The sequence below is a fragment of the Schistocerca gregaria genome, chromosome X, assembly GCF_023897955.1.
Source record: "Schistocerca gregaria isolate iqSchGreg1 chromosome X, iqSchGreg1.2, whole genome shotgun sequence".
NCBI classification, from domain to species: Eukaryota; Metazoa; Arthropoda; class Insecta; order Orthoptera; family Acrididae; genus Schistocerca; species Schistocerca gregaria.
The window spans coordinates 800,324,490-800,351,125 of record NC_064931.1 but is presented as its reverse complement, the minus strand read 5'-3'; the positions used below and the strand labels follow the sequence as shown (position 1 = coordinate 800,351,125).

Sequence of the window (26,636 nt, the reverse complement as noted above, 5' to 3'; positions counted from 1 at the left end):
AGGATGGTCAAATAATATGTAGCATTCGACATTACAATGGCTCTTCCTCCCTGAAAGGTGCATGAAATCTAATTTTCATAGCAATTTGTTTATATTATGATAAACACGTATTTTAATGAGTTATACAAAAAAATTTGCATGTGGCAATATTCAATTTGTGCTTGCAAAGTGTGAAATGTCTTGCAATACATGATAAGCAGTTTTTCTGATATATCGACTGACATTGTCTTAAATGTCACATCCCCCATTGTTAACATCTTTAATCATCTGCTTACAAGCAGTGTATATCCTTCTGTAATCTAAGTCATATTTGGTAATAAAAACATCTTATTCCTTCATTCCTTCCCTATAAGACAGTTGTGTTGTGCGTGTGTTTGTGGCGATGTAGTTGGTCACAGGCTTTTATTCTTGCAAGTCATAGTTTCTTGAAGTGCAATTGCACAGATCGAACGTACACGTTACATATTTATGTACTGCTGCAACATGATGATCCCACTTTTCATGCTGCCGACTTATTATTATTATTATTATTATTATTATTATTATTTAAAATATTGTGAGCAACCTTATACAAAAAATACAGTCTATGAAACTTTTAGGGAACCTTGTGATGGTAAACTGCTGTTATTTTGCATAGCCTTCAGTAGGCCTGTGTCATTTATAATAATAGCAATAATTGGCAATGAATAGCATCATTTTTTATACTGCTTCTAGCAAATAACATGATGCATTACCTTTGTCCCTCCTAAAATGGTGCCTGAGAACAACTTAAATGTACGTATATACACTTTAAGAATGTTTGCTTACTTACATCAACAGTAGGCCTTATTAGTTACATACAATCTGTCTATTTGCCTGTTTAGGGTGGTATTTCTTAGCTAACATGTATTTTTCTGCAGTCAAATTATTTGGCCTACTTCTAAAATGTCAACTGTCAATCTACATGGAAATTTAGCATTGGGGTACATACTTTAGAACTGTGGGCACTAGTTTCAACAATGTGTCTGCCAGACACGACCAGACACCAAACTTGCTAGGTAGTAGCCTTTAAATCGGCCACGGTCCGTTAGTATACGTCAGACCCGCGTGTCGCCACTATCAGTGATTGCAGACCGAGTGCCGCCACATGGCAGGTCTAGTCTACAGAGACTTTCTAGCACTCGCCCCAGTTGTACAGCCAACTTTGCTAGCGATGGTTCACTGTCTACATATGCTCTCATTTGCCGAAATGACAGTTTAGCATAGCCTTCAGCTACACCATTTGCTACGACCTAGCAAGGCGCCATATTCAGTTACTAACAGATAATATTGTGAATTACGTACCGTCAAGAGCGACGTTCATCATTAATGGATTAAAGTTAAGTATCAAACTAGCTATGTCTGCTTTCTGAATTCTAATTCCTTGTCATGTTCCAGACCTCACGTCAGTATAGTCCTTCCCTCCTCACGCCAACCTGCATGAGCTAAAACGCGTGCATTTCAGTCTCCTCTAGTAACAGGGTGTTGGCTCTTCTGCCAACACAAGTGTCTATATGTGGACACTAACACAAACTCTCTGACATTGTAGAACTTTCTGCAATACTGTGACAGCCTGCTAATTAATTTTGAGTCCTCCACTAGCAATGTAAGCATTTTTCGTACTGCTGACATGTTTTAGAGACACTTTAGAATTTTTAGAACATCTTAAACACGAAAAATAATTAATTTATGACTGTGTTGCATTTTTAACCTAATTTGTTGTTCATCAGGGTGTATACATTGACAAGGGAAAAAAATTCCCGGATTTCCCAGTTAAAAATACGCTTTCTCCCTGGTGACAGTTATTTTCCCTTATAAATCCTTTAAAGTTTGAATAGTTATGGTTTTACACATTGGGGTACAATTTCCTGGCACTTTAGAAAGCAAAACTCAGGGAAAAAGACACGTCTTGGAAATATCTTTGATGTGCAGCAACATGTACATTGCATATTTTCGTATTATGAAAGTATACATTAGAATTCCATCAAACACCACATGTTACTTTCCGAATAATTGAAATCGAGATTTCGATGCGCTTTTGTAAGCCATTCGTAGCTCATGTCACGTGATCTTGCCAGCCGATGACAGCAGATATTCAGAGCATAGGACACATGATGTAGTCAGCCAACAGCAACATCACTGTTAAGTAGCACGAACACACAAACAGGGAAAGTGAATAGTTTAAATTAATATACATAGTGTTGCTACAAGAAAAGCAAAGCTTTCACACATAATATTGATCTCAAGCCGCAAGAGAAGCTAAGTTTTCGCATATACTGCTGATCTTCTTTGCGCGTGTTACACTTTAAGATATATCACAGAAATGTACCAGTGAAATTTTTAATAATGACATAAATGTCTGATCTTCAGGATTTGAAATTCTTCTAAATGGCTCCTCATCAAAGAGTTGATTTTTAAATGAGAGTCAAATGCTCTGTGATTTAATAAATTCATGGTATATTCTTGCATATAGTTCAACTTACGTAAAAGGATATTTACTTTGAAAGTAACACATTTCAAACCACTATTCGTAATATTTTCCCGTGACCTGTTAGAAATAGGTTCGTTTCAGCAGTTGCCAGAGAGTGCAGATAACAGGTGACACCGCTCTTGAGTAGCTATCCTAACATAGGAAGCCCGTATGTACGTACGTGTCAAACATTGAAAGATCATACATTATGTCATAAAAGAAACAAGACATCAGAGGATACTGCAAGAGCAGCGGAATTTTGTGAACCATATTAAATTGCGCACATTTAAAGTGCATACTTCAAGGGCACATTCGTATGTCCAGATTCCCAATGAAGTTGACCTCGACCTGATATTAAGCTTGTCAGTGTGGTTTTCGGGATGTAATTTTTCTTGGAGCAGCAGTATTGTGTTATATCATGTTTGGTTCTTTATTAAGGCATAATGCTATACCTGCTACAAAATGAAAACGTGCACTTGAAATCCAGCGAACAGTTGAAACTAGCTAGTACTGTGGAATTAAGCATTTTGTTTCAAATACATTGACTGCCTCAGCGGGAAAGGTTAACAAAAGTCAAATTTCGTTAACAAGACAAAAATAACTTCATTGTTCCACAAGGCGATTAATGCTTGACTGTCAGAAAGGTGGAAATAAAATCAAATCTAAAACTAATGACGTATTTCAGCCTTCCGCAATTATGTGAATGTGTTTTAATTCACTTGATAGCTCCCGGCCACAGATATCCGTTTTGTTTTCATTTGGCATGAGAGTAAACGAAGGGGACACAGCAAAATCACTAAATGTGAACAAGGGTCACATGGAGACTACCCACTATAACTCAGACTGTTCTGCGTATCAGCCTCGGATCTACGACATTTGCGAACTGGGACAATACTACAAAAAAATATCAAATATTCAAAATATGTTCGTCTTGTATCGCACATCTTTCTGAAAACTCTAAAACATATGTGTTCAAGGAAATGTAAGACATATTATATGGTCTAAGTATGTCAAAGTGCAGTGCCATGCCTCTTCATAAAGCATTTTTCTACCGCACAACCAAACTATATTCAGGAGAGTGGAAATTGAAATGTCTTGTGGTGCCTCTCCTTCTCCCATCGGTCGGTTTGACAGCCTGCTCCTGTTTTTAATCGAGAGAACAAGAACTCTTCAGAAAATCTGAACTCTTTATTGCCTATTAGTTAATAACTTGCTGTTTTGTGTGACATAAAATTAAATATAGGATATATAAAACCAATGCTGACAAGCGATAAGCAAGAAATTACACATTTCTTCAAACCTTAGCTCCTAGCATTTTTTTTCTCTCTAATCCTGCTACAGCTTTACATGGTGTGCTTTCCTTTCTGCAAAAGAATCTATTACCTCATCAAAGTTAGTCAAACGTTTTGCTACATGAAAAATCGAAATGTCGTTATCTAATACTGAAAAAGCTGTTAATACAATAATACCCAAGACTGTGTGGTTTCTCGATCTGATTACATCTATTTTGTCACTGTCTGCTAGATAAAACAAATCGGACCTTTCTAATATGACAGCAATTTTGTAACACAACAAATAAACAAGACTGTTTTGACACAAATGGCCATTTTTAAAACACGACAGAATATAATCCACGAAGTACCAATATCAAATGCCTATTAGGCCTACTACATACAAGCAAAAAGATTTATGTTAGGAAATAGTTTTACATTTCATTTATATGCACCAGCTTCTCAAGCATGAGATCGAAAAGTAGTATTCCGAAATTTTTATATAAATTTGGAATCGTCTTATTCTTCCATAATTTGTGTGATGTCCCCATTTCTTCTCCTTCCCCGTTTTAACAAACAATCTTGTCATCACAAATTCTGTAGCTATTCCTGCCACTGTCAAAATCTGTTCGCCAATTAACTTCCCTAGTCCTGCCAGAATCACAGGTTTTCTTATCCCACAAGTGTTCGAACAACACGTTTTCCGTGTTACATCCAGAATAGAACTTACGCGGCTGCTAGCCAAGGACTGTACTACTGGTGATTACTAGTGTAGCAATCTGGCCAAAAATTCTCTGTCAAAATTTCATTTTCTTGGATACACCGAGAAGATAATACGTAATATTTCTTACCTGTTATTCCTATCAGTCGTTTATTTCCATTCTGGTAGTCTGAATCTATGGATTTCACTAGTAATTATAACAATGCTGATCATTCGCAAACCCAGTCAACCACATAATCGGACAGCGATTGGCATTCATCCGTTCGGCTTTATTCCCTCAGCTCGTATAGCCCCATCCCCTTTTGTCTGCGTAAAGTTTATTTCTAGATGCGACGAGGATTCTCCTGACAGAGACATCACGTACACTATGCATGCATTCAAAAGTCAACTTAAGACTCATTCAGCAGTAAACTTAAAATGTGTTCAAAAATGTTCAAAAGCCAACAGGGAAGATTTCAAAACCATATGAGTAATCGATAGACAAATATGTGCTGGGTGCTTTGTGAAACAAGTTTTTTCCCCTCAAGAATATGAATTTGGCGCCCCCTTTTCCCAGTAGCATCTAGCTGCTTGTTGTGATTGCTTGCACAGCCAACAGCCACATTCCTGTAGCCAGAAACGGGAGGATCTACTACTCAAATGCGCATGCGCGTGTGTCTGCGTAACTGCTAAAACAAATCGAAGGTGAACAGTTGATACTTCACTCTCATTGGAGGCAATATGTTGTTACGAAGCACTGCATAGTCTTCCTAAAGCCTTTGACACATTTTCAATTGGCAGACGATTGCATGAGTACTGTGTGTTGTTCTTGTTGTTGTTGTCGTCGTCGTCATCGTCGTCGTCGTTATTGTTGTATATAGCACATTTCCTTTGCAATTTAAGTTATTTTCGTTTTTTTCTCTTGTTTATGTTTCATTGTTGAAGTATTATTCTGCAGTAGCGGGATACAGTAATATCCTTTGTTAGAGTATAAATTCTTACCAGTCAAAATTACAAAAATTTAACTGAAAACTAAAACAATGAAAAATTCCCGGAGTTCTAAAAACATCCCACATTTTCCCCGGTTTTCTCACAGTTGTCCCAGGTCATATACACCCTGTTCACGTTTCATAAGCAAATGTTGGTTTTTAACTGTTAATAGACAAATATGCTCTTTACTCGTTCCAACACTCCATGGGGAATGATGTACAGCATCAAATGAAAGTTACCAATGTGATTGTCAGCCATTCCTTAAATGTATTTTTGGTAGTCAGTAATGCAAACATAATTGACAATTTTTTCAACACTTCAGATAGTTTGGCTGCCAAGCAGGGGAGCTTGAAGTGTGGAGGCCTCTTTGTTCCCTCCCCATATATGCCCTTGGCATGTGAGCAGGTGTGCTGCTTCTGCTGTCATGATTCCTGGTATGGCCTTGTAGATAGTGCTGATGCTGTTGTCAGTGAAATATAACATGAGTCCCACGACTGCACAGCAAGGATGCTTGGGGCGTGGAGGTGCTTCATGCAAACTTTGGAGGAATGCAAGGGGGGGGGGGGGGGGGAGGGGGGGTCTCACCTCCTTGACCTTGGCATATGGCAGGATGTCACGATTTCCGTAATGGCCTTGGATATAGGAAGTATGGATGCCGACACCGACAGAATATATGTGCAATTGCCTCACCTGTAATATGTTATCAGAAAGCAAGTGTTGACAGCTGTTGTGTCACAAATTCCTGGCCAGAATGGCCACTGTAATCCTACTCATGCCTCTGCCACTGCCTTCCCAGATGGCCACTGTAATCCTACTCATGCCTCTGCCACTGCCTTCCCAGATGTCAGGCATCGTTTCACTCATGTTGATATCATCAGCCCTCTGCCAGTTGCCACTACCCCCTCACCATGGAAGAATGTTCACATACTGGCCTGAGCCAACACCAATACCTGAAGTTACCACTGCCTTCACCTCCACACGGATTGCCCATTACTACAGACTGTTGATGCTAATTGACATCTGCCTTTTTTCGCACACTTACAGACCTGTGTGGGACTGACCTGCCCCTGACGTCAAGCTACCAACAACATGGTGGAATGGTTCCACCGCACCTTTAACAATGCCCTCGCCTGTAACAACAAGTAGAAGGCTGCCCTGCCTCTAGTATTCCTCGGCCTTCACACCACCCATGAGGCCAACACTACGACGTCTGCCACCAACTCTGTTTACAACCAAACATTGGTTATGCCGGGCGATTTCCTCGTTCCCGCCAACCTGCCCCGGGATGACGTCAGCTCTGAATTCACCACTGGCTTGCTAAACTGCATGGCTTCCTTATAGCCCACCCTTCCCCAGAGCCATTACAAACACACAGCATTCATTCCCAGTGGTCTCGTATCGAGCACCCACGTAATGCTGAGCATCAATGCTCACTAGCCCCTGCTTAGTCTGCATTACTCCAGCCACCATTGGGTGCTGAAACAGGACTCTAAGGCGTTTACCTTGCATCTCCACACCACCCCTACTAACATTTCAATTGATAGGCTGAAGCCCGCCCATACGCTGTCCCAAAAGTCAGGTATGCATCCGACACTGCGCTGGAGCCTCCACCACTTCCACAACAGCATTATTTCGTGCATTCCCAGTGCTGCACCCCTGAGGTTCTAAGGCCCATACTTGTGCTGGAGACATTGGCAATTCACACTCACAGAGCCATATGTGTGTGCTTTCAGCTGTCAAACGTGGCCACTAGGCTTTTGACCCCTCCACGCAGCCACTCAAAAATGATGGCCGTGCCTCCACAGGCCCATGCCAGCAACCACGCCCAGTGCCCACCCACCCCTGCGAATGCAGCACTGGGCACAGGCTCAGGCTGACCGAGCCATGCACCCCCAACCCCACGAGCCACTAGCTTATTCATCTCTCTCACCTGCCCTGCTGCCAGTACTGCACTACTGCTCACTGTAACACATCAGACCAGTATTATCATCATCTGGCTGCCCCACTCACCTCACACCCATCATCCTGGCATCCGGCACCCACCTCTGTTGCATGACCGGCAACCACATCACTGTTACCACCACTCACATTGTCATTGCTGGTACTACATGCCACTGCAATGGTAACAGCCTCCACTGTCACCACCCCGCTCACCACCCGAGCTCTGCACTTCATTGGTGGGAGGAGGAGCAGGGAGATTGTGTGGCGACCTTTTGCTGCACAGCTGACTTAACGTAACAGGCTATGGTCATATGCTATGGTCATATGCTAAGGCAGTGAGTTTCTTCCCTCATGTGTTTACTTCTGTACCAAGCTGTCAACACTGCCTTGAAACCAGATACCTGCATACTATGGTCACCGGCTACCAGTGCAGGACAATAGCTCGGTTCCTAGTGAGGCTTCCGCTGACCTAGCCTTGCTCCCAGTCTTCTCCTCTGCACCCATGCCACAATGGATATGCTATGTGATGATGCTTGAGACACACTCGTGCCACACTGTCCCTATGCCTGCTACACCGATGGGTGTATAAATCTGTTTTTCATGTCAAGTCTTCCACCAGATATGATTAATTCCACATTTTGCATAAAAAAATTATTGATGTCATGCTGGCAATACCAGGGAATGAGGTCGTGACTTCAGTCAGCATCTTTATTTTACCACGCCTTACCTTTATGTAGTGCCACCAGATCAGCAAGTGACTTTCTTCAGCATCTGTCAATTTTGACACTTTTGTGTTTTGTAGTAATGTATCCCAAGCTGCAACATTGTCATGAATAAAACAGACCTGAATATAGAATAAATTTCCTTTACTTTACGTCTATGGTGACAAGCTTTTTGTCAACAGATTACCGGTTTTCGTCTATAATGACCATTTTCAGGCCTGTTTTATAAAAACAATGTCCCAATCTACTGCAGACATAGTGGCATCATCAAAATTAATATTAAATGTAAAATCAGCACCAGCATCATCAAATATATATAAATAACAGCATATGCAAGAGTCATCTTGTCAGCAGCACTACTGTTCAAAAGAAATTGCCATATAGTAGTAATTACCAACTTTGGGAATAAAGAAGCCAGCAAGTTAATATATTTTTATTCACTGCTGTCTTATGGGATAATATTTTGGGATAACTCCTGCGGTATCAACGGCACCTTCATCAACCACACCTCTTACATCTATGTGAGAGGCAGCACTTTTAAATTTCCGCAAGCTCGCTCTTCCTTCACTCCTGGTCTCTGATAAGGAACATCACTCATACATGCCAGAGCAGGACAGTACATTGACATGACCTCACTGCTTGCAAATTTATGGGCCACCTGTTTAAGTAGCTGCAATTCAGAGCTTAATACCAAATTCCGTACATCAACACACTTCTCAACATTAGTGCAGATAACTGCAGTGAGGACAATATCTTGTCGTCGTGTGGATCTACTAACATTGCCAACTTATCAGTGACTTATCTAGTGTAAATAAACTTATTAATGTGTTTTCTTTTTGTAGATGTCTCATTGTCTTTATTAGCCACGTCTACTACTGACACATCAACTCCTTGCTTAGGCAAAAGAGTATTAACTGCACAAAAGACAATAACCCATCTAAGTTTGAGAATAACAGAGATATTCAGAATGAGTTTTTCACTCTGCAGTGGAGTGTGCGTTGATATGAAACTTCCTGGCAGATTAAAACTGGATTGGAAGGTAGGAGGCGAGGTACTGGCTGAAGTAAAGCTGTGAGGATGGAGCGTGAGTCGTGCTCGGGTAGCTCAGTTGGTAGAGCACTTGCCCGCAAAAGGCAAAGGTCCCGAGTTCGAGCCCCAGTCCGGCACACAGTTTTAATCTGCCAGAAAGTTTCATATCAGTACACACTGCGCTGCAGAGTGAAAATCTCATCCCGGAAACATCCCCTAGGCTGTGGCTAAGCCATATCTCCACAATATCCTTTCTTTCAGGAGTGCTAGTTCTGCTAGGTTCACAGGAGAGCTTCTGTAAACTTTGGAAGGTAGGAGGTGAGGTACTGGCAGATGTAAAGCTGTGAGGACGGGGCGTGAGTCGTGCTCCGGTAGCTGAGTTTGTAGAGCACTTGCCCACGGACGGCAAGAGTTCGAGTCTCAGTCTGGCACACAGTTTTAATCTGCCAGGAAGTTTCAACGAAGATATTCAAATGCACAACACTAAAAGGAAAAATTATCTGCATTATCCTTTAATGAATCTAACTTTGGCACAGAAAGAGGTGACATATACAGCTACAAAACTCTCCAACAATCTAACTGTGAAAATAAAATGTGCAACAGGTAGCAGAAGTGTTTTCAAGTGGAAATTAAAGAGTTTCTCCTTAAGAATTCCTTCTGTACCACAGAGGACTTCTTGAATATAGATAATACAGTCACTTTCGAAGAAAAAAAACTGTAAATTGCCAGTATGCATCCATATAATAACTTTATCATTATCATTATTATTATTATTATTATTTAGTTGCATGCAAGTGTTCTATGCTTGTTCTATTGACACATTCCACATCATAATGTTTATCATGAATTTCATCCAAGAAACAATTAATTAACTATACCTAACCCTATGAGCCCTTGAAATTCTGAAGTGGTTTATACTTTAATAGGCTGTACACTTTTGTTATTGTTATACAGGGTGTCTTTTGTGTATATAGAAGAACAAAATTAATATAAAATGTGCAAGAATATGCTAATACTCCATTCCAGAGGACCAATTATGGGATAAGAAAAATGAGTTATTACTTCTATTACTTACAATATTACTAAAATAAAATGTTGTTTAACTTTAATATGCACTATTAGCATATAATAAAGTCTAAATCAAGCAATGGAAAATCCATGATGGAATAAAAACAGTACGAAAAGGATAACTTTTGAAATAGAGATAATAATAATAATAATAATAATAATAATAATAATAATAATGGCGTGCGACGAGGGACTCCCATCAGGTAGACCACTCGCCTCGTGCAGGTCTTTCGATTTGACGCAACTTCGGTGACTTGCGCGTTGATGGGGATGAAATTATGATTATTAGGACAAAACACAACACCCAGTCCCTGAACGGAGAAAATCTCTGACCCAGCCGGGAATCGAACCCAGGCCCTTCGGATTGACAGTCTGTCGCACTGACTACTCATCTACCAGGGGCGGAGAGATAAAAAGAAGGTAGATTCTGCCAAATTTACAAGTGTCGATCCGAAAGTAATGTACAGTCCACGTGATTGGTAGTGGTACACTCCAGGGAAATGGAAGTTTATAGGCCAGAATGTTGGTCAGTTACAACATAACCTATATTTAATTTTTCCTTCATTTTATTTCAGTTAATCCACCCTTGTACCTCACTGTAACAACCTATTACACCAACATCAGTTATTGAGTTCCATTACTATTATGAAGTTTTCACAGTGAACTGAGGTAATGTGTTTCAAGGTGTTCAAAAGATTCAGCGAGGTAATAGCAGATTCAACAAGGTAATAGCAGCATCCAGTACCAGCACTTTGAGGTAGACCACAAACCATTACAGCTGGTTAAAATGAATCAGTTACTGATGAATTTGTCTGAAATGATAGAGGCAGCATAATGAGAAAATTGACTGAGCACACAGGTATGGGCCAAGTATCTGCGTTATCAGTAATTCTGCAATTAAGATACACACAACACTGTTCTTATTGGGTTTCATGGCTGTCAACAAGGGAGTGTTAGCAAATTACATGTGTAATGATCTTCTCAATAGTTTCTTAGGAATTTTCCTAAATGCTTCCATGGACTCATGTGTGATGAAACCTGCTTGTCTGGTTTTGGTCCTAATGGAATGCATTGCATGAATCAGAAACACTGAAGATATCTCTATCGAAGATGCAATATGTTGCCAAGTTACATAGTGATATGATGGTGGGATTCTTTTGTGATGATGATGGAATGAATGTAGAATGTAGTTTATTCATCTCATAACGTACAGCTACATATCAAAGATTTTTTGTACTGAAGACATGGCAAATTACTTCAAAAAATTGGGTTATAATAATTAACATATTTAAGCAGGCATTTCCAAATTTTGAGACATGAACAATTTAACAAGAGCAAGAACTTGTGGTCATTTTGAAATAGAATTTATACAATATATTAACAATTTATTACACAATACATAATCTTTATTGTTTGTTTTCCTTTCAATTTGCCAAAATGTCCTGCATGAATTCTTCAATTGAATAACAACATTTTTCCACTAGTGTATTAAGTAACAATCTTTTTAGTGGGTCAGACACCACATTTAACAGATTTGTGATATTTAATGTATCGTAAATTTTTAATTTTGTGTACAATGGTGTTTGAGCATAAAGTTTTAAATTATGAGAGGGAACTTTGAAATTGTGTCTGTGATGAGTACAGTAATTGCGGCTGAAATGAAAATTGTCAAGTGAGTTTCGATTTTTATATATGAAAATAAAAATTTCGTAGATTTATAGACAAGAAATGGTTAGTATTTTTAATTTTTTAAATAATGGGTGACATGATGTTCTTTTTTGGACTAAACAAATGTTTGTTATGATTTTGTTTTGAAGTGTAAATAATCTCAGACTTCCAGAATGAGATTTTCACTCTGCAGCGGAGTGTGCGCTGATATGAAACTTCCTGGCAGATTAAAACTGTGTGCCCGACCGAGACTCGAACTCGGGACCTTTGCCTTTCGCGGGCAAGTGCTCTACCATCTGAGCTACCGAAGCACGACTCACGCCCGGTACTCACAGCTTTCTGGAAACATCCCCCAGGCTGTGGCTAAGCCATGTCTCCGCAATATCCTTTCTTTCAGGAGTGCTAGTTCTGCAAGTTTCGCAGGAGAGCTTCTGTAAAGTTTGGAAGGTAGGAGACGGATACTGGCAGAAGTAAAGCTGTGAGTACCGGGCGTGAGTCGTGCTTCGGTAGCTCAGATGGTAGAGCACTTGCCCGCAAAAGGCAAAGGTCCCGAGTTCGAATCTCGGTCGGGCACACAGTTTTAATCTGCCAGGAAGTTTCAATCTCAGACTGTTTGTAGAGTTTCTCCAGAAAATTATTCCATATTGAATTTAGTTTCAAAGTAGCTGTGGTAGACTATCTTCCTGGTGTCCATAAGGGTGGAACCAGATAAGACATTCACCGTATAAGATAGGCTATTTAGTTAGTTTGCTGCAAAGTCTACATGTGCCTTCCAATTTAAATTTTTGTCAATATTTAGACTAAAATTTTTATGTAACTTGCTTCAGTCATTTCCTGATCACTGTGCACTACTTTTATGGTAGATGCTGATGCTGTTTTAGCACTGAACTGCACTAATTGTGTTTTTGTGACACTGAGTTTTAATCCATTTTGCTGAAGCCATAATTCTCGGTTTCCCATTACATTTTCCACGGTATCATGAATTTGTTCTAAACTGTCATTTTCAGTTAAAACCGAGGTGTCATCTATGAATAAAACAGAGTGAACATCAATTCTTAAGTGTCATACATTCCTTGAAAATTCAACAATCATTACCAATGAACTCTGTTGTTTGCACCCAGCTACGCTGCAGCCTATCTTATGAATAAAGAACTCGGGAGTTACGTGCAAGGGTCATTAAAGCTGCATCAAAATAATGTCAGTGCATATGGCAGTTAAAAAGACAAGCTCAGACTGAAAGTTGTGTAGCAACCTAACAAACTCATGACTTAGTGCCACTAATTTCTACCTGTTTGACAGGCTGAATGCTCATGTATAGAGGAAACAGTTTAATGGTAACAATAAGTTGATAAGTTGAAAACGTGCATAAAAATCTCATTAATGATGAACCTCTCTAGAGTTTTATTAATGTGTATTCATTTCATGGAATCATTTATGGCTGCAGTGCAGTCGACCTAATGGCTAAAATAATGAGTGACATTTCCAAAATATCTTTGCTTCCACTAACAAAAACACTGTTCTCTTATGGTTATCAATACTGAGATAGCTTCTGGCTAAACTTTAAAATCAAACAAAAACAACTATATCCAAGGCTACAACATATTGACAGAGACATAACAGAACTGTCAATTTGCTGCCATCTGTAAATACACTTTCTTTTTTCTCTCTTTCTATATTATTATTTTTTGTTCTTTAAATGTTTATAAAGAATTTATTTCTAAATCTGCATTGTTGTTCTAGTCCCAAATTGTTTATTAATTTTATATAATTCTGACACAAATTATTTAATAAATTACCCTGCAACTTATTCAAAAGTGATTTTCTATTTCAAACTCGGTGTAGATAACATACACAAGGCATAAATTAATATTTTTAATGAGCAAAGTAATCTCACCTTGTGTAATAAAACTCCATTGCCAGGTCGTTCCAATGCTTGTCATCAGGAGGCACAACAGATTTCACTGCACATGGACCTGTGCCGCCCCAAGAATCACATGAGAACACCACTCCATACTGCCCCCTCCCAATCTCTTTTCCAAGCTGCGGCATTCCTAAAACATACATTAACACAATTACAAATACAGCTTTCCACAAGTGGGATAGTTTTGAAAATACTAAAAATAACAAGAGTTACATGTTAATTGTTCTAAACCACTGTTATTAACACTTACAATTAGCTCCAACTATCATTTCTCTACATGATATCCAAATATTGCTTGAGAAAGACAGACACAAGTTGGTTTGTGCATTAATACTATCTACAAATTCAACTTTGAAGGAAGTACTAGGGACTGATCACTAAAGAAAAACTTTATGAGGTTATCATACTATAACATATTGAACTTGTTATAAACAGCTTAATAATCTTGTCACTTGGAAATACACATTACTTTGACACACACAGTGCACTCAAGTAGTTGGCAGCTAAAATAGAGGGAAGATTTTCCAGTAAGTCTACAATTACACATGTCAGAAAGTAAGTTGCAAACTAATAACATATAAATATTCTAATGGAACATCTTGGTTTAAACATTAAGGCGTGGAGTAAATATGACAACTCACCATATAGTTGAGGCATTGAGTGGTCAATACCCAACAGGGCTCTCTGGGTAAGCTCACAGCTACAGGCAGTGGGAGTTTCAAGTGGACCCCAAAAATGTGGAGGAGTGAATCTGGAGAGGGAGACAGAACAGACAAAGAGAGAGACTACAGGAAAGGAGAGAGGGAGACAGAACAGACAAAGAGAGAGACTACAGGAAAGGAGAGAGGGAGACAGAACAGACAAAGAGAGAGACTACAGGAAAGGAGAGCGGGAGACAGAACAGACAAAGAGAGAGACTACAGGAAAGGAGAGCGGGAGACAGAACAGACAAAGAGAGAGACTACAGGAAAGGAGAGCGGGAGACAGAACAGACAAAGAGAGAGACTACAGGAAAGGAGAGTGTGAGTGTAGAATAAGAGGAGTGGTCAGTATGGAGACAAGGGGTACAGGTGAGTATGAAACAGGGGCTAGTAGCTTGAGAGGCTTGGAGTATTGCAAAATTTAAAGATATATTGTACAGGCAATTCCTAACTGCATAATTCATTGAAACTGGTATTGCAGCGGAGAGGGGGGCAGATGACATTGGTTGTGAAGCAGCCACTGAAGTCAGTGTTTTGTGCTCAGCAGTTTGTTCTGCCACTAGGTAGTTAACTCTGTTCTTGCTGATAGTTTAGCTGTAGCTATTCATTTGAGTGAACAGCTGCTTAGTGGTTTTGTCCACATAATAATCTGAGCTAAGCTATACAATTGGTGCACTAGAGCTAGCATATGATGTGATTGTTTCCACACATGAGATTGCCACCGATGGGATAGGATATTTGATAAAGTTTTATTTTGTCTTTCTCAGTTGCATTAAAATACAATGTATTGTTGCAATATTTACTGATTTCAGGCTAACTTGCCAATTCTCACCACAAATTTCACTCCCAAACCTAACTAGTTATCCAAAATGGAGACAAAAGGCACAAATAGCTTTGTACAAGAAAGTCAAACTTTGAGGAACAAATATAAGACAGCCTATGTGTCTACTGTTATACCTGAATGACAGAACTAAACTCAAGGCAATTTCACCAAATTTTCCACAATACTATACAGTTGTGCACACACCCTCCTGAAGCAACATGCCTCCAATTAGCAAGGATAAGATATGGCTGTGACAGTAATGGAATAGGGTGCAGAGGTCTTGTTCCTGGGTCTATGACAAAGTTATGACCCATCTGAGAAAGGGTTGAGAGTAGGTGTGGCTTAAGGATGGACCCATTTATTTTATAGATAGGCTGGGTAGTGGATTACAACTTTAGGAGAGGTGGGGAGGACAGTCAGTAGGTCGTTCTCATTTCTGTGCATGATAACAGGTAGCTGAAAACCTGCCAAAGCATGTGGCTAAGTTTTTCCAATCCAGTTGATATTAGGTAATAACAGGTGTACTCCTCTGCAACTGGTTCATAAGGACAGTTGGAAAACAAGGAAAATGTTGGATTTGGCACAGGAATTCTGTGTGCGGACTAGGTTTGGATGGTAATGTTTGTCTGTGAAGGTCTTAGCAAAAAGTTCAGCATGCTGTGCAATGGATTTCTTGTCACTGCAGCTTACATCATCCACTGTTATGTGAGCACACCAGACAAAGTGTTAGTCACCCTATGAAAAACCAAACCTATTGCTTTGGAGCACTGTAGACAGTGTATAATTGGTACCAGATAGTATTGTGACCTCCCATCACTGATGCATATCATAGTAGTGAAGTGAGGTGTATATAAAAGTCAGTTGCATGAAATTTGTACAAGAAAATGAGTCAACATGGAGATTTCACATGATGACAGTAGGGAGCTATCGTGTTTGGATGCACACTTGCTCGATTCATTGGTGTATCATTGCAGATTGTCCAGCATCTTGACAAGAAATGGCGCACCATCAAAAACCATAGAGCATAAGAACAGTGGTCACAAAAATATCCTAATCAACAGGGACCAGACATGCCTTGTCAATAACAGTCAGTTTAAAACCCAACCGGAATTGCTGTTATATGGGAATTAAAGTCCATCTCGAAGTGTTTTCAATACTATGGAAGGAACTGCATGCAATTTACAGTCAGGTACCTTGCAAGAGGCAGAGGCCATTGCTCACAGCAGTGCACAAAGCTGAACATCTTATTTATTTTATTTACACGTCAAGTTCCGTAGGACCAAATTGAGGAGCAAATCACCAAGGTCATGGAATGTGTCAGTACATGAAATTACAACATAAAAGTAATAACAGATAAAAATAAATGTTCATGAACCTGAAAAAAGTCAGTCCATAAGTTTAAGTAAACACTATCAGCAATACAATAAGATTAAGCTTAATTCTTCAAGGAACTCCTCGACAGAATAGAAGGAGTGACCCATGAGGAAACTCTCCAGTTTTGATTTGAAAGTGCATGGATTAGTGCTAAGATTTTTGAATTCGAGTGGCAGTTTACTGAAAATGGATGCAGCAGTATACTGCACACCTTTTTGCACAAGAGTTAAGGAAATCCAATCCAAATGCAGGTTTGATTTCTTCCGAGTATTAACCAAGTGAAAGCTGCTTATTCTTGGGAATAAACTAATATTGGTAACAAGAAATGACAATAAGGAATATACATATTGAGAGGCCAACAAGGTCGACAAGAGGTTTGTGAACTCACACCACTTATTGCCCAAACTGCCCATTTCTGAGCCAAAAGTATCCTTGTAGAATGGGAAGAGTTACCCCAAAATATAATACCATACGGCATAAGAGAATGAAAATAAGCAAAGTAGAGTAATTTTAGTGACGAAATACCACTCACTTTTTATACCGTTCGAATAGTAAAAATGGCAGTATTAAGTCTTTGAACAAGATCCTGAACTTGGGCTTTCCACGAAAGCTTACTATCTATCTGAACACCTAGAAATTGGAACTGTTCAGTTTCACTAATCATATGCCCATTCTGTGAAATTAAAACATCAGGTTTTGTTGAATTGTGTGTTATAAACTGTAAAAACTGAGTCTTACTGTGATTTAACGTTAGTTTATTTTCTACAAGCCATGAACTGAGGTCATGTACTACATTATTTGAAACCGAGTCAATGTTGCACACAACATCCTTTACTACCAAGCTAGTGTTATCAGCAAACAGAAATATTTTAGATTTACCTGTAATAATAGAGGGCATCTCATTTATATAAATAAGGAACAGGAGCAGCCCCAACACTGATCCCTGGGGCAATCCCCACTTGACAGTACCTCACTCAGATCCCACATCACAGCCGTTATCAACATTGTGAATAATGACCTTTTGCTGCCTGTTGCTAAAGTAAGAAGTGAACCAACTGTGAGCTACTCCCCATATTCCGTAATGGTCCAACTTCTGGAGCAGTATTTTGTGATCAACACAATCAAATGCCTTAGTTAAATCAAAAAATACGCCAAGCATTCGAAACTTTTTGTTTAGCCCATCAAGTACCTCACAGTGAAAAGAGAATATAGCATTTTCAGTTGTTAAACGACTTCTAAGGCCAAACTGTACATCTGATAGCAAATTGTATGATATAAAATGATCAATTATCCTTACATACACAGCCTTTACAATAACTTTCGCAAACACTGATGGCATAGAAATAGGTCTAAAATTATCTACATTACCCCTTTTTATAAAGCGGCTTTACTACTGAGTACTTACAGGGTGTTTCAAAAATGACCGGTATATTGGAAACGGCAATACAAACTTAACGAGCAGCGATAGAAATACACCGTTTGTTGCAATATGCTTAGGACAACAGTACATTTTCAGGCGGACAAACTTCCGAAATTACAGTAGTTACAACTTTCAACAACAGATGGCGCTGCAAGTGATGTGAAAGATATAGAAGACAACGCAGTCGGTGGGTGCGCCATTCTGTACGTCGTCTTCCTGCTGTAAGCGTGTGCTGTTCACAATGTGCAAGTGTGCTGTGGACAACATGGTTTATTCCTTAGAACAGAGGATTTTTCTGGTGTTGGGATTCCACCGCCTAGAACACAGTGTTGTTGCAACAAGACGAAGTTTTCAACGGAGGTTTAATAGATCCTTTATTGTATGGCTTTTCGGTCCTTTGGTTATGTTTGAAAAATTTCAATGGACTGGGAATGTGACGGATGAACGTGCTGGAAAGGTAGGGCGACTGCATATGGCAACCACAGAGGGCAACGCGCAGCTAGTGCAGCAGGTGATCCAACAGCGGCCTCGGGTTTCCGTTCGCCGTGTTGCAGCTGCGGTCCAAATGACGCCAACGTCCACGTATCGTCTCATGGGCCAGAGTTTACACCTCTATCCATACAAAATTCAATCGCGGCAACCCCTCAGCGCCGCTACCATTGCTGCACGAGAGACATTTGCTAACGATATAGTGTACAGGATTGATGACGGCAATATGCATGTGGGCAGCATTTGGTTTACTGATGAAGCTTATTTTTACCTGGACGGCTTCGTCAATAAACAGAACTGGCGCATATGGGTAACCGAAAAGCCCCATGTTGCAGTCCCATCGTCCCTGCATCCTCAAAAAGTACTGGTCTGGGCCGCCATTTCTTCCAAAGGAATCATTGGCCCATTTTTCTGATCCGAAACGATTACTGCATCATGCTATCTGGACATTCTTCGTGAATTTGTGGCGGTACAAACTTCCTTAGACGACACTGCGAACACCTCGTGGTTTATGCAAGATGGTGCCCGGCCACATCGTACAGCCGACGTCTTTAATTTCCTGAATGAATATATTGATGATCGTGTGACTGCTTTGGGCTATCCGAAACATACAGGAGGCGACGTGGATTGGCCTCCCTATTCGCCAGACATAAACCGCTGTGACTTCTTTCTGTGGAGACACTTGAAAGACCAGGTGTACCGTCAGAATCCAGAAACAATTGAACAGCTGAAGCAGTACATCTCATCCGCATGTGAAGCCATTCCGCCAGACACGTTGTCAAAGGTTTCGGGTAATTTCATTCAGAGACTACCCCATATTATTGCTACGCATGGTGGATATGTGGAAAATATCGTACTACTAAAGAGTTTCCCAGACCGCAGCGCCATCTGTTGTTGACAATTGTAACTACTGTAATTTCGAAAGTTTGTCTGCCTGAAAATGTACTGTTGTCCCAAGCATATTGCAACAAACGGTGTATTTCTATCGCTGCTCGTTTAGTTTGTATTGCCGTTTCAAATATACCGGTCAATTTTGAAACACCCTGTAAATCGCTCAGGAAACTGACCATTCCTAAAGGAAAAATTACAAATATGGCTAAATACTGGGATAAGATGTGCAGCACAGTACTTTAATATTCTGCTAGACACTCCATCATAATCATGGGAGTCCTCAGTCTTCAGTGATTTAATTGTTGACTCAATCTCCCTCTTGTTTGTATCACAGAGGAGTGTTTCCGTCATCAATCTCAGGAAGGCATTTGCCAAGAAAGTTATATGATTTCCTGTAGAAACTAAATTTTTATTTAATTCCCCAGCAATGCTCAGAAAATGATTGTCAAATACTGTACATATATATGACTTATCAGTAACACAAATATTTTTACTGCAAACTGACTTTATATTGTCGACCTTGTGCTGCTGACCAGACACTTCCTTCACAACTGACCATATGGTTTTAATTTTATTCTGTGAATTAGCTATTCTATTTAAGTACCACATACTCTTTGCTTTCCTAGTAACATTTTAAGCACCTTACAATACTGTTTGTAATGGGCTACTGTAGCTTGATTGTAACTACTAACATTTTGATATAATTCCTGCTTTGTCTACATGATATCCTTACCCCACATGTCAGACACCCGGGCTGCCCATTACTGCTAGTACCCCATTTAGAATGTTCTAATGGAAAGCAACTCTCAAAGAGCATGTGTTATGGAAAGCATTGTATTTATCTTCTATATTATCAGCACTATAAACATCCTGCCACTCTTGTTCCTTGACAAGTTTTAAAAAACTCTCTATTGCTGCTGGATTAACTTTCCTACATAGTTTGTAATTAAATATGACATTAGTTTGAGCACAAAACCCATTTAGTGTTAAAAGTGGGGCATCATGGTCTGAAAGGCCATTCACACTTTTGCTAACAGAATGCCCATCTAGTAACGAAGAATGAATAAAAATATTGTCTATGACTGTGCTACTGTTCCCCTGCACCCTAGTTGGAAAAAACACAGTTTGCATCAGGTCACATGAATTTAGGAGATCTACCAACATCCTTTTTCTTGCACAATCATATACAAAATTAATATTGAACTCACCACATATAACTACTTTCTGGTACTTCCTACAAAGTGAATCAAGAACCCTCTCTAGCTTGAGCAGAAATACTCTTTTGTCGGAGTAAGGGGACCTATAAACAACAATAATTAAAAGTTTAGTTTCACCAAATTCAACAAACGCTGCACAACTTTCAAATATCTGTTCAGTGCAGTTTCGTGATATGTCTATGGACTCAAATGGAATACTGTTTTTTTACGTACACAGCCACTCCCCCACCCCGCAAGGAACTCCTTGAGAAACAGCCAGCTAATCTGTAACCTGGTAAAGAAAGCCTCTGAATTATCAAATTATTTAAGTGGTGCTCTGATATACCAATAATTTCAGAGTCAACATCTATTAGCAGTTCACTGACTTTCTCTCTAATACCTCTTATATTTTGATGAAATATGCTAATTCCTTCTCTACTTGGAAACATTACATCATTTGAAGGTGAGCCCTCAGTCAGAGGGACTTCCTTTAAGCAGGTACATCTATCAGCTGATTTCAATCTATAAAAGGTGCAGCTCTAACACCAACTACTACAGGAATTTTTCCATGAGTGACACCACCACCACCAGCTACACTGTCATCTATAAGCTTAGCCAGCCTCCCCTTCCCATACCTAATGAGGTGCAGGCCGTGCCTTGTGAAACCCGATCTACTGATAGACCCAACTGGCATCACTGAGATGTGATCCATGCCCTCTGCCATCAGTGTCCTCCCCAGCCCCACGTTAACACGCCTAACATCCGCATTAAGGTGAGGCTGATCATGACGCTGAAACAGTTGCATGAAATGCACATCAGTGCCACCAGTTTGAGTAGCTATCTTAAACAAGCCACCATCGACATCATATTCCCCTTCCCTATCGAGACTGTTCCCTGTCCCACCCACTATCACTATCTGATCCTCCTCCGTAAAATTCTTACGTAACTCCCCTATGCTTTCAGTCACTTGAGCCAACCCTGCACTAGGCTTCACAATGCTGGTGACCTGGTACTCACTCCCCAACACTTCCTGCAACTGCTGCCCCACACCTCTACCGTGGGAACTACCTAGCAGCAGAACCTTCCTTCTGCTAGACTTTACAACTAACCTAGGCCTCCTAATTGCTGAGGACTGCTGCAAGTTCCCTACATCTACAGCTACACGAGGCTCCTCTCCACTCAACTCTGACAGTTGGTCATATCTATTGCATGTATGCAAAGTATAACTGTCTGAATACCTCCTCTTCCTAGCTGCCTTCTTGCCAACTACCAGTTCCCATTCCCCACCACCCTTCACCCTCCAAAACCTATCTAGTTCCTCCTTTGGGCATTGTAGCTGCACCTGAACGGCACAGATCTTACGCTCTTGCTCCTCTATCAACTTGTTTCTACTACAGATTCCGCATTCCCAGGAGAGGATCTCACTAAAATGACCACTGGCTTCCCCACTGCATTCCCCCCCATGAAAATACTTTGAACAAATCCCACACCATAATCCACTACTCACAAACCTACGACAGAGCCCACACTTCTCACTCATGGTAAAATTTTACAGTTACACCAGTAGAACTATTTAAGAATTAACAATAATGGTATCTAAAACCTCTGCCTACTAAGAAAGCAACTACTTGTATTAATACTACTACAACACAGCCAATACCAATACCAACAAAACTTCACAAAATTATTAGCTAACACCAAAAAAATTCAAACGGTCACTTTAACACTAAGCAAAGTTAAAACACTGAATGAAAATATTACTGAAATATTTCACCAGAAGCAATAATAAACGTCAGTTGAAAACTAAAGCATAAAAATTTACTGAACAACTTCAATGCACTGAAAACTCTAAAAAACACAGCGCGCGAACAATTACAAAAGTTTATTAAGTCGTTATTTCACCACAAACGACATGCAACACCACTGATCTCTATTAAATTTAATAACTGTATTACACAGCACAAATAAGTTTGTCAGTACTTAGCTTATAACCTCTACAGCCGCAATGCACACCACAAAATGTGAACACATTACACCAAACAACACAAACTGGACAGTAGCTAACTGGAGATGTGTAGAATGGTATGACAACTTGCAATTTTGCCTATTTTTAAATTACACAAATTGCCCTGTACACCAACAGCTCAATGATGCATTTAAACCACAGTGTGTGGAGAGTGTAGTTCAGAACAGGAGTGATTCCGTGACAGTTTGAATGTTTTTTCCATACCATTATTTGGACCCACTCATCAGGTTATCTGGAATTTGAACCAGGATATTTTTTTTAACATTCTCAGTGGCAAATTGTTGCTTTTTATTCAATGTCTCCATGGTGAGTATGCTGTGGGCACTTCCGTATTCTAAAATGACAAGTCGTTTCCAGAAGTCAAACAAGTGAGAAATGCATATTGTTGATTTTATTATTAATTACCAATTCACAATTTGTTCAATATGAGCACAGGAGGCATTGACGAGATGCTGTACAGTGTCAGATTTGCACCTCATAGCCAAAATTGGAAATAATTTTTTTTTCCAGCATAAATTGTCCCCACATCCACACATTAGTATACCTATGAAGGTCCACTGCCATATTATAATTACTATAATTACAGCCCACATTGGACCTCCATGAATAAGTGCACTTTAATCATAACCACATGGTATTATGAGCATAAAGTTTGATATTAGGTAATTGGACACTTATATGTAACTTCCATGGACACGCAATCAGTAATGTGTGAAATTTACATCACGATGGAGCGGAATGAACACTACAATGTTGGGAAATTCTAGTTATGAACTTGTTCTAGAACTTGCCAAGTTATTGTACTAGTTTCTGATATCAATAAGCATGGATGGTTGCTTGCTTGGATGAATCAATGATAACCAACAATTGATAGTTGTCTGAATAAGATTATAAAGAACTGGTCATTGTTAAACAAGGTTCATGATAAAAACACACCTGACAATAAGTGGAAGTAATCCCTATGGTGTTACACCCAAGATTTTAGTTGCAGCATTTCCCACACCTCTTTGTGCTAAAGACAACCTTAATGCGGGATAACGAATGTAATTTTTTCCGTTTTCTATTGTAATTATGTACATCATTGTTCCTCTGGAATTGGAATGGATTATTTAAAACAAATTTCCTGAGCGAATAAATATGCTGTGAAGCAGTAGTCAAAATGCCTAACTCCCCAAACAGATGTCTGCAAGATTGTGAACATATGGGTGAGCACCATATATTATTCTTCCAGCACATTTTTGAGCACAGGAGATTTTCTTTCCTAAAGATGAGTTACCCCAGAACATTACCCCATAATATATTACTGAATGAAAGGACACAAAATATGTCAACTTATTTATCTGGCTCTCTGATAAGAAGTGCAAATATGGTTGAACTAATCCGTTTTACGAGTTCCAAAATGTATATTTTTCAGTTTAAATTCTCATAAATATGGAGATATAAGGATTTTGAAGGGTCCATCCTATTTATTATTTCCTCACCATGTGTTACACTTATCATTCATGTAGCACTCCTACATGTGAAGAAATTAATATGCCGTGTCTTTGAAATTGAGAGGAAGCATTTGCAGAAAATCAGTAAATGATAGTTCCAAGGACATTGTTTACCATTTTTATGTTACTATGTCTCTACTTGGATTGATTACAGTATTAGTGTCATTCACTGAAAGAACTAATTCTTCTTGTTGTACTATACAGGGTGGTCCACTGATCATGAGTGGGCCAAATATCTCATGAAATAAGCATCAAATGAGAAAACTACAAAGAACGAAACTTGGCTAGCTTGAAGGGGAAACCAGATGGTGCTATGGTTGACCTGCTACATGGCGATGACATAGGTCAAATGGATATCAACTGTGTTTTTTTTTAAATAGGAACCCCCATTTGTTATTACATATTTGTGTAGTATGTAAAGAAATACGTATGTTTTAGTTGGACCACTTTTTTTTGCTTTGTGATAGATGGCACTGTAATAGTTACAAACATATGGCTCACAATTCTAGACGAACAGTTGGTAAAAAGTAGTTTTTTTTTTTAATTAAAATACAGAACGTAGGTATGTTTGAACATTTTATTTTGGTTGTTCCAATGTGATTCATGTATCTTTGTGAACTTATTTCTGAGAATGCATGCTGTTACAGCGTGATTACCTGTAAATACCACATTAATGCAATAAATGCTAAAAAATTATGTCTGTCAACCTCAATGCATTTGGGAATACATGTAATGACATTCCTCTCAACAGCGAGTAGTTCGCCTTCCGTAATGTTTGCACATGCATTGACACTAGGCTGATGCATGTTGTGAGGCACTGTCGGTGGATCACAATAGCAAATATCCTTCAACTTTCCCCACAGAAAGAAATCTAGGGACATCAGATCTGATGAACGTGTGGGCCATGGTATGGTGCTTTGACGACCACTCCACCTGTCATGAAATATGCTATTCAATACTGCTTCAACCCATGCGAGCCATGTGCCGGACATCCATCATGTTGGAAGTACATCGCCATTCTGTCATGCAGTGAAACATCTTGAAGTAACATCAGTAGAACATTATGTAGGAAATCAGCATACATTACACCATTTATATTGCCATTGATAAAATCTACATTTACATCTACATCCATAATCCGCAAGCCACCTGACGGTGTGTGGCGGAGGGTAAAAATGAGGGCCAATTATCCTTCCTCCCATAATGCTGCACCATACATTAACCCGCAAACATCATTGATGTTCCACTTGTTGCAGCCATCGTGGGTCTTCCGTTCCCCAATAGTGCATATTATGCCTGTTTACGTTACCGCTGTTGATGAATGACGCTTCGTCGCTAAATAGAACATGTGCAAAAAAATCTGTCATTGTCTCATAATTTCTTCTGTGCCCAGTGGCAGAACTGTACATGACATTCAAAGTCATCACCATGCAATTCCTGCTGCATAGAAATCTGGTACGGGTGCAATCGATGTTGATGTAGCATTCTCAACACCGACGTTTCTGAGATTCCCGACTGTTGTGCAATTTGTCTGCTACTGATGAGCGGATTAGCCGCAACAGCAGCTAAAACACCTACTTGGGCATCATCATTTGTTGCAGGTCGTGGTTGATGTTTCACATGTGGCTGAATACTTCCTGTTTCCTTAAACAACGTAACTATCCAGTGAACGTTCCGGACACTTGGATGGTGTCGTTCAGGATACCGTGCAGCATACATAGCGCACACCCGTTGGGCATTTTGATCACAATAGCCATACATCAACACGATATCGACCTTTTCCGCAATTGGTAAACAGTCCATTTTAACACGGGTAATGTATCACGAAGCAAATACCGTCCGCAGTGGTGGAATGATATGTGGTACCAAGTTTTTATACATTTGTGATTATTACAGCGCCATCTATCATAAAGTGAAAAAAGTGGTCCAACTAAAACACTCATATTTCTTTATGTACTACACAAATATGTAATTAAAATGGGGATTCATATTTTAAAAAATGCAGCTGATATCCGTTTGACCTATGGCAGCGCCATGTAGTGGGCCAACCATAGCACCATCTGGTTTCCCCCTTCAAGCTACACGAGTTTCGTTCTTTGTAGTTTTTTTGTTTGATGCTTATTTTGTGAGCTATTTGGCCTGGTCACTATCAATGGACCACCATGTAAGATCGGTAATTACATATACGAGGAATAATGGTGGACCTAAAATTGAGCCTTGGGGAACACCGAACATGATTTCCCCATAGTGAGAAGAATCTATACCGCTTCCATTGGTTGAATTACTAAGTACAACTTATTTTTTCATTCTTCTGGTTAGATATGACATCCACTGGTTGGCTACATCATAAATTTCATAAAACATCAGTTTATGGAGGATAATACTGTGACTGTGACTGTGACTGTGATAGGTCAAAGGAAGTACC

At 39.6% G+C, this 26,636-nt stretch overlaps 1 protein-coding gene across 1 annotated transcript in view; it reads right to left on the bottom strand.

Annotated features, from left to right (window-relative positions):
- The window catches only part of LOC126298434 (dual serine/threonine and tyrosine protein kinase-like), a 276,257-nt gene that overhangs the window by 39,669 nt on the left and 209,952 nt on the right, over nucleotides 1-26,636 (bottom strand). The window contains exon 11 of the mRNA XM_049989759.1: nucleotides 13,772-13,928. Within this exon, the coding sequence (XP_049845716.1) occupies nucleotides 13,772-13,928 (157 nt within the window). The remainder of the gene's footprint in view (nucleotides 1-13,771; nucleotides 13,929-26,636) is intronic.